Source organism: Morus notabilis, unplaced genomic scaffold (assembly GCF_000414095.1).
Source record: "Morus notabilis unplaced genomic scaffold, ASM41409v2 Scaffold538, whole genome shotgun sequence".
Taxonomy (NCBI): Eukaryota; Viridiplantae; Streptophyta; class Magnoliopsida; order Rosales; family Moraceae; genus Morus; species Morus notabilis.
Genome location: NW_010359796.1, coordinates 313382 through 323661, shown reverse-complemented (window position 1 = coordinate 323661; position 10280 = coordinate 313382). Strand labels below are relative to the sequence as shown.

Here is a 10280-nt window from a genome sequence, read left to right as displayed (position 1 = left end):
TTTTAAGGATTTTCTCTATTTTTCGTCTTTCAAAAATAAAGTAAAATAAAAACGACGTCAAAACATTCTAAAATTTTGCAGACAAGATCCTTACATTTTTATAAGCATGCCTACAAAAAATGGCCTCAAATTATGAAAAAAGAAAACGCTACCAAAAAAACCCGCCCACTGGGTCGCCCAGGGGCCGGGATAGATCAAAAATTGATATTTTTATTAATGTTTTACATTATAAAATTCATACATTATTTTTAGGAATTAATGCAACAAGCGGCACCAGGTGAGTCAAAAATTAACATTTTTATTTATGTTTCACCTTCTAAAATTAATATATGATTTTTTAGAATTAATGCAATAAGCGGCGCCATTGTTTGATGAATATTCTATTTTTCATTATTTTCCCTATTTTTAGTCATTGAAAAATAAAACAAAATAAATACGACGTCAAAAACTTCAGAAATTTTGCAGACACGATCCATACATTATTCAGAGCATGCTTGTCAAAAATGGCGTCAAATTATGACAAAAGAAAATGCGGTCAAAAAGTCTCTGACTAGCGTAGTGGGGCACCCAGGGGCTCGGATGGGTCAAAAATTTAGATTTTTATGTATCTTTTGCGTTCTAAAACTAATACACAATTTTTAACAATTAATGCAACAAGCGGCACCATTTTTCAAAAAATATTCTATTTTGTTATAATTTTCTATATTTTTTACCTTTAAAAAATAAAATAAAATATAACAAAAACAACGTTGTGCCTGAAAAAAGAGGCACAAACAAAACGACATGTTGTTTTGACAAAAGAGAAAAAACATTCACAAACAAAACAACATGTCATTTTTTTTATGCACAAAAACGACATGTGGTATTGTAGTGATCTACAAAGTTGAATAGAATGAACTTTGTCAATTAGAAATATAAGACCTAAAAAAAGAAAACAAATAAAATGGATCATTATGTAGCAATGGATGAAACAAAAATGTCCAAGGGGGAGGTACTTGTTCATTGGTCACTGATGTGAAAATTTGCAAGTGCACAATATCGCATACAAGTAATAAAGTAGTGAATAAAGTATCGTTCTCATGAGGATTGCGTAATTTTAATTAAGTACCGAAATTGATTAACTCTAAAATTATTTGAACAACCTAAAATAAAATAGAAAAATAGTAAGAGCAAAATACAAATAAAAACTCAAATAAATAATAGACTCAAACAAATTAAAGACTAGGGCAAATGATTTCACAAAATCTAATATTCTTTAATTCATTATTCTTACTAACATTGCCTATTATTCATGTGTTAGAACGAGTAACCCTAAATTATTTAATAGTCTTTTGGGGGATGCTATCAAATACATTCCTAACATGTAAACCCACTATCTCTCGATGTGAATTCTACCACCTTCGAAATTCATTACGCTTTATGGTTCTCTTAATTGTTCACACAAGTCATGTTACTATTGGTAGATGTTGCATGCACCTTACGATTTCTCTCACAAGAAGCTATTCCTAAAAATCTCCTTCTGGGATTTCAATCTAGGTCTCCAAAACAATTCAAAAATTGGCCAGATAATTGAAAGCATTAAGCATAGAGAAAGAAATAACAACCATGAATAATAAACTCTTAGTGAATTAATTGATTGAAAGCAAAAATAAATGAAATGAAATTAAAATAGAATTAGTAATCTCATAGCCCTAGCAAAAGAAAATTAAAACATAAAAATAAAAATAAAATAAATTAAGGGTTTCAACATCTCAATTCACAAAAATACAGAGATAGAGAAATTAAAAGGAAAAAAACTCATATGGAGATGTCACAGGCTCCAAGCTTGACTTTTCAATCCTCAATCTTCAATTCTTGATCTTCAAAATATTTTCTCCCTTGCAAAAGCTAAAACCAAAAATAAAAATCCTAAAAGAGTGACCCAAAATTCCCCAAAATAATTCCCCTAATTTTTTATCTCTCAGCTCTTCCAACAAGGCTATGTTAATTTGTTGTGGACACCATAATCACAGAGGGTCCTCTCCCCCTCCGTTTCTTCCCAAAAAACCTAAAAAATAACCCTAAAAATCCTATTTTTGGAACTCAAATGAACTTAAGTCGGCAAAATTTTTGAAGTAGCACCGCGGCCCTACTATTTAGACGCCGCGGCCCTGGCATGAAAAATAACCTATCCACACAATGCTTCGAAGTAGAGCTATGGCCCTGGGCAGAAAATTACTTCATTGCGTAATTTGACACCATGACTCCATTGTACAAAGCCTAGGCTCTCTTCTCTCGGGTTTTTGTATTGCAAATGAACCATTTCAAGGCCTAGGTGCCATCTTTCAAGGCCGATGCTCTCCAATCTCAATTTAGCTTCAAAGATTACTCAAACACTCAACTACGAACTCCAAATGATGCTAATCTGTAAAATCAACTAAAAATACATAAATTAACTAATAAAAACACTCTAAAACTAACAAAACACTCAATTAAAAGTATTAAAAGATAAGCACAAATCCAATGTATCAGTCCTACTCTCTTGAACATTTAGAAACCACTTCTATGTATGGTTACGTATCTGTCTCTGTCGAAGTACACAAAAGTAGTTAAAAGATAGCAAAAACTAAAACCTCAAAAACAAAGATAATGTTAAACAGAAGCACGCACAAGATTTTCATGTAGCTGTTAGGTTATGGATCCAACAAATACAAGTATTGCAAATACATGTTTTTTTTTTATAAGAAACAAGTGAAAATTTTATTAAAAAATAAACGCAGAACAAAGAGTAAATAAAAGATTAAAGATGCACGACAGATCCATCCAAAAGGCAAAAAGAAAACCAAAAAAAATTAGAAAACAAGATTACGTAACAACACAACCAGCATCTCAACTCAGAATGTCCTCCAACCTAATATTATCAAAGACAATGGCATCTGTTGCAGCCCACAGAGAAGCAAGGTATTTTGCCTTCTCAAATAAGTCTTCAACAACCATTTCACTCTCTTAAAAAATTCGATGATTTCTCTCATTCCATATTACACAAAGAGCAGCTAAAAGCATTGTTCTTCGTATGGTTTGAGCCTTTTTCCTTCTTCGGAAACCCTAAAAACCTCCATCAGAATAGCACAACTTTAGGCTAGAAAGCACCACTTCAGTTTAACTGCTCCAAAAACTTTTCCCTAAAGACTCCGAGCCATCTTGCAATAAATGATCTGTTGTTTTTGACTTTTCTCTGCACATGACACACCAATTGGGAGACAGAGCAATGGGGAATTTTCCTCTGCACTAAGTCACAAGTGTTAAGTTTTCTTTGATAAAATAACTAGGCAAAGACCTTGATTCTAATAAGAGCGCAAGATTTTCAAGTTAAATACACATTATACTATTGAAGATTTGAATAATTGGAATTTTCTTCTATTATTAATTGAATAAACTCCAAGTGTATTTATACACAGAGAAACGTAAAAGCTGATCCTAAGAAAACTCCTAGATACTAGGAACTACTTTACATATTTCTAGGAATTAGTTTACAACATATCTTACATAGTAGCAGCAGTTATATCCATGATTCTAGGAACCTAACAATCCTCTAGATTCGGCTAGTTTGATGAACAATGCCATAGGATGTGAGGTAGGGACCAAGAGTGGAATTGAAGAAATCTCGGGCATTATTTGTCTTGAAATTTTGAATATTTGCTTGAAACTGTGTTTGAATCATTTTATGAAAGTTTTTGAATATTTGACTGGTTTCAGACTTGTCTTTCATGAGAAATGTCCAGCTCACACGGGTATGATCATCTATCAATAGTAAAAACCATCTCGCTCCAGTGATATTTGAAATTTTGTTTGGACCCCAAATATCACCATGAATAAGAGAGAAAGGATGAGTTGGTTTATATGGACGGGGCAAGTGCTTCAGGTGTGTTTAGATAACTGGCAAATATCACACTGGAAAAACTTTGGATCTTTATTAATGAATAATGATGGAAACAAGCGTTTCAAGTACATGAAATTTGGATGACCTAACCTATAGTGCCACATTAAGATTGCACTATCTTTATTTGCGTGACTCATTGACTCTAGACTATTGACAAACCAGCATTGAGGACTGACACATGTTTTATTAACCTGGGAACAAATTGAGGTGGTAGTTGTGTTGAGGAGATACAAGCCTGCACATATGTCAGCACTGCCAATCATCTTCCCCGAACTCAAGTCTTGAAAAACACAAGATTTAGCAAAAAACTTAGTCTCGCAGTGAAGGTCATTAGTCAGTTTTCTCACATAAATTAGGTTACAATCTAGGTCAGGAACAAATAAAACTGAGTGGATGGTAAGGGTCTTTGAAACTTGTATGGTTCCTGTTCCAGCTACTCGTGAACGTGTGCCATTGGCTATTCGGACAGTCTGATAGTCCTGACATGGAATATATGTTGTGAATAACGTTCTATCACCTGTCATGTGGTCTGAGGCTCCCGAATTGACTATCCAAGATGATGGTGACTTGGCTACATGAAGTGCAAGGTTGCTAGTGCCTTGTGATGTCCCGTCCATTGAAATTGCCGAATTGGCCGAGAGCTGTGCTTTGTTGATTAGCTGCTGAAATAGTTCCAGCTGGTCCTTAGTGAAGGGAATCTGACTCTGAGACCTCGTGGGTTCTGTAGCAGCAGTATTCCCTCGACTTTCACGATCTCCAGCAGTATGGCTTGGCTTTCAATCAAGAGGTTTCCAGTGTAGCTTCCAACACGTTTCCTTTAAGTGGCCTTGCTTTTTTGCAGTGGTCACACCAGGAGCGTCCTCGACGGGAGTTTTTTGGCATTCCGCGAATAGCAAGGGCGGCAGCTAGCTCCGAAGAGAACTGATTGTTGCAAGGGCTGATCCATCAGAAGTTGAATCGAATCGTCCCATCATGACTCGTTTGCGGCTTTCCTCCCGTCGTACTTCAAAGAAAACTTCACGGAGACTTGGAATGGGTTTGGTGCCTAAAATCCGACTGCGTACTTCATCAAGAGATTTGTCCAGACCCATTAGAAATTTGAAGATACGTTTGATCTCCACTATTTTCTTGAAGTAGGTGCTGTCATCAGAATACTTCCACTCGTGAGTTTCGAACAGATCGAGCTGCTGTCAATACCGTGTCAAAATGGTGAAGTAGGTTGTTACTGGTTGATCTCCTTGTCGTAGATCTTGAAGGATACTCTCCACATGGAAGAGTTCAACAGTATTTTCACTGCTAGAGAAGGTGTCATGGGGCTGCATCCCAAATTTCTTTGGCAGTCGTATAGAGAAGGAAATTCTCGCCTATTTCTGTCATCATTGAACTGATTAGCCAGGACATGACCAGATTATTTTCAGCTCTCCATGTCTTGAATTTGGGATCACTGGTGCTTGGTTGGACAGCAGCACCAGTGATATAGTCATCGCGGCTTCGTCCATTAATGTACATCATTATGGTCTGTGACCATTGAAGATAGTTGTGGCCATTAAGTTTGTGACTGATGATGGGGGCAAGGTTGTTGTCAGTTGCGGTATGAGGGTTGATAGAGACATTAGGGGAAGCTGATGACGAGGAGTCTCTGGAGGTTTGTTCAGATTCGGCCGTGGTGAGGATAGGCTAGAGGTGACGGCTAGGAAATTAGGGTTAGAGAGCCTAGAGCTCTAATACCATAAAGATTTGAATAATTAGAATTTTCTTCTATTATTAATTGAATAAACTCCAGGTGTATTTATACACAGAGAAACGTAAAAGCTAATCCTAAAAAAACTCCTAGATACTAGGAACTACTTTACATATTTCTAGGAATTAGTTTACAACAGATCCTACATAGTAGCAGTAGTTTATATCCATGATTCTAGGAACCTAACAATCCTCTAGATTCGGCTAGTTTGAATTTCAACAACTATAATAGTCAATACAGTGTCCAACACGGGACCATGACTTCATCGAGAGAAGTTAAAAAGGAACTTTCAAAATTCAATGATAGAGGTGCACTTTTCTCTACACATATAGGATAAAATAGTACCTAACTGTTTTTGTAGAACAAATGCTTGAATCGTCTTCCGGTCACGTTCAAATTCGAAGGAGTCGAGCAAAAAAACAAAACAAAAAAACAAAAAAAGTCTTTATAAGTACAGATGGCCTTAGCTATAACAACTATACATTATAGTGCCGTCATTACTTTCAACCAACCATTGCTATTAACTTTTAACAGATGAATGAAAATTCCAAAAGATCTTCAAAAATGGAATGAAATTGTGCCAACGAAAAAAATCAACACCGACTCATCAATAACCTTCCAGCAAAAAATAAAAATAAAAACCTCATCAATAACTTGAAAAAGTTAAAAAACCAAGTGGAAAAAAAAAAGAAAAAGAACAAAAAAGAAGAAAGAAGCGTACCCAATTGAAGGAGAAGCAACCTGCATAAAAGAGAATAATATCATATCTGATAAAAAGCCCTAGAAAGAGAAAGTTATATATATATATATATATATTTAGCAAATATCTCACCTTCATGTAATAATTTCTAGATAGCGTCATCTTAAGAGCCGTAAATAACAGGTTCCCCGTCCATCAAAATATAGAGACAGGTGGACAATCAAGAAGCAGACAGAGAAGAAGAAAGAAAATGTGAGAGAGAGAATAACACAAAAGAAGAGAGAGAAACACTGAAGAAAATGCAAAGAAGAAAATGCAAAGAACAAAACACTAACGCTTCAGGGGAGGGGAAAAAAGAGCAGTTGTGAAGAGAAAAAGGAAACAACAAATTACAAAGACGAAAGCTTTCAACGGTACAAATGTGAGGGGAGCTACAATAAACCAACCATGATATCTAATATACTTATAGATAGAGACTAGTTGCAGCCACGTGCTTCGCACGTGTCGGTCTTGCTGTGAGAGTTAAATGTGGTGATTCGGGTTTTTAGATTATTGAATAGTTTTTATTTAAAGAATAATTTGAGTTTGAATTTCACTTTTAAAAATAGATTTTAGTTATTTTTACTTTCATTTATAACAAATTATAAGGAAAAACATGAATTTGTTTTTTAAACATGATATGGCTATGATGTTGGAAATAAATAAATATAATTAGTAGAATTGATATATTTAAAAAAGAAGCACCATAAGCTACCGTTATGCTAAAAAAGAAAAGCAGAGAACCAATTCCCGGTCATGCTATGAGAAAATTCAACAAAAGGTTCCATTTTCATAGACAAAGTGCGCTCATTAGCAGAAAAACTGAGAGCGTGATCTACCTTATATCTCAAAAAAAGAATACATCTACACCAAAATCCAACATCAAGTATCTTATAGTCAAATACAGTTTCTCTTTTTTCACCAAGACGAATGAGATTGAAAAAATAGTATGAAATTAAATATTTTTTCACCAGATTTTTTATATATGCTTTTCTGATTTCTTCCTTTTTGTTAATCTTTAAATGTATCTAAATTTTCTGTTTTATTCTTTAGTTTACAACTAGGAGAAAGAGGAAGGCAAACAGAGAGGAAGAGTGAGAGAGAGAGAACTTGACGAATTGCATTTGCTTTCTCCAATATTGCAGCAACCTTCAAGTTGGTTTTAGGAGTAGGACCTGGAATGCAGGGCCTTGTCGCGGCAGCAGGCTTCAAGTTGAAGGACTGAGACCACAGGCAAAACAATATAACAATTGCCTCAAAAATTCAAGATAAAAAAATCCAATTAACTATCGAGTTGGATAGAAACGGTAAGCCCTAACCTTAGTTCGTATCTGTTCTAGTAGCGAACAGACGTGCAGGGTCATATGTTCCTCAAGGAACAACTCGTGAGATCTGCACAGCTTGAAAAAAAATATAAAAAAAAAAAAAATCAGTCGCCAATCTATGCCTAAAAAATGCATACCACCAACACTGCAATGTTATGTATACAGTGAAGCAACATAAATTAAGAACACTCACTTTGTATGTGACGTTGGTACAACTTCTGGGGTGGTCTCTACATTCCACTAAAGAGGAAAAAATTTCAACGAGTATGACACTAAAGTTGTATTGAGATGAAGTTCTTTTTCGTTATTAAAGAAGTTACTTTCACAAATACTTTGGCCATTAGATAGCCGTCTCAGTATTGACAAGGAGGAAAAAGAAAGTACATATATTTCTTCAACTATTCAGCATTCACCCATGCACAATGGGTCTGTGTATATTAATTTATGAATATTTATATAGATGTGTATAACGCAAACATGCAAAATTCATGAATTGATGCACCTAAGTACTCGTAACCCCATATATATTATGATCTAACACATGTTCACTACGTCAGAAAGTATGTGTTTCTAGTATTAGAATCCAACCTAAGCTTAAAGATACCCGAGATTTTCATGTAATAACCTAAAAGCCTATATAATAGATTGCACTAGAAGTCAAGAATGACGCATAAATCAAGTGTCACGTTGGAATTTTGAGATGTCAAGTAGTTGGGACTTGAAAAGGGAAATAAACTATTTAAATAAGAGCATGTTCATGAACCTCCTTTTACAAAAGATTACAGAGTGCTTATTTTAATTTGACAAAATAATTATCAAATTAATATGGTAAAGTCTCAAATAGATTCACCCAGTCCAATTTATTAATCATTCTAACATGTACTAAAAAATTAAACTCCTTAAAAGGTAATAAGTTATTATGGTGAATAACAGAAATCGAGATTTGGAGAATGAATGCTTCACCAAGCTTCTAGAGCTGATCCACCCAGATAAAAATTAGATTGCTTCAAGTTTTGATTTTACTCAAAATCTACATAATTAGGTCTTCTAAGTATTCATATTTGGAGACAAATATAAATAGATGTGTTACAATTTTAAATAGTTTAATAATCTTTAACTTCCCACATTGCCACAAAAGTTTGTATGTTTATTGCAGCGACAGTCATTTCATTATAATACCTTCACTTTGCGGTTCTTCTTTTCTCGCTGAATCTCTACAGTTGTGATTAAAAATGATGTTGCTTCTATCTTGAAGAACGATGGATCAGTATAACATGCTCCTGCTCCCGCAACATCGAACCTATTAGAAACCAATTGGGATGCTAAGACTTCCCAAGTTGCAAAGTCAATTGTTTCAGTCAGATCTTCAAATCAACATAACTTGAGTAAAAACACTAATGTAAGTACAGTACTTGTCCAGAAGGAATAACCGCGGTGGGCCCTGGGCCTCCTCATTAGAGTCCATTACAAAGCGAGGCAAGTCTCCACAGGCAATTAGATTTTGTTCATAACGCAAATTGGGATGCCAATCAACACCTATAGTTGAATAATGTGGGTCATGTAATGCAATTAGACATTGAAATCTTTGCACATAGTAACCTTTTTTTAAGTTGTATAAGCAAAATCAATAGAAACTTTCCAAGACAAAAACATCATGAACTATGTACACAAAATGTTAGACTAGCTTCCTGGTGCAGTAAATAACTAAAATTTCATACATTTACCAATCTTTTTCTAATATATATTTTACAAATTTGCCTTACCAATAATGCCAAATGCTAAAATGATCATATAAGATTTAATCTCTTCATGCTAACCATCACAAAACAGTTTACAATTACTATCTTTGATTATCAGCTTAGAACAATAATTACTTGGAGTAAAAGAGATTATTCTTCTATTATTTTTTTCATTAGACTATGTGCTAGAAATGCCGTTTGTACCTCCATGCATTCTTAGGCTCCCAAAAGTCAGCTTCTTATTTATAGAAAAGATAAAAAGAAGACCTCCAAAATAACTATAAAACTATCTCAAAGAGACTATTCTAGGCCTAAAATTATGGTCCAAGACATGTGTTGTAACATAGAAAATGAAAATGAAAAAAAAAAAATCAGAATTGCATCTGTTTCATCACTATTAGTAGTACATCAACAGGGTAAATACTACGCTAAGATAAACCACTCAGCCCCATAATTTATCACAAAATATCAATAGCCGTTTTAACTATCCATATATAAACGAAACATGCACCATATAATCTAACCGGCATTGCAGAAAAATGAAGATTAGTTTGTGACAAGAGTGCCTTCTCAATGGGAGGAAATTCTGTTTCAGAAAAATGAAGAAAGATTAGTTTGTGACGTGCCTTCTCAATGGGAGGAAATTCTGCTTCCAGTTGTTGAATGCGAGCCATTAGACCATGTCCTCTTTGTAGCAGTCGCCATCACTTCTCCATGCAAGTCATGGAATATTTCTGCAGCAAACCTATAGACGCCACAAATGATATGGATAGAAAACCTAAAAATGAGAAATCAAACATAAAAGCTTGTGGGAAAC

The 10280-nt window shown here is 34.6% G+C and overlaps 1 protein-coding gene across 1 annotated transcript; it reads right to left on the bottom strand.

Moving 5' to 3' along the window:
* Positions 1 to 7410: 7410 nt before the first annotated feature.
* Positions 7411 to 10026, bottom strand: LOC21412086 (protein SCAR4). The gene is made up of 6 exons (XM_024163624.1): positions 9988 to 10026; positions 9137 to 9260; positions 8904 to 9052; positions 7918 to 7964; positions 7719 to 7791; positions 7411 to 7620 (listed from the first exon to the last, which is right to left on the bottom strand). The coding sequence occupies exons 2-6, from the start codon at positions 9177 to 9179 to the stop codon at positions 7411 to 7413; spliced, it is 522 nt and encodes a 173-aa protein (XP_024019392.1). The 5' UTR covers positions 9180 to 9260; positions 9988 to 10026.
* Positions 10027 to 10280: the final 254 nt, after the last annotated feature.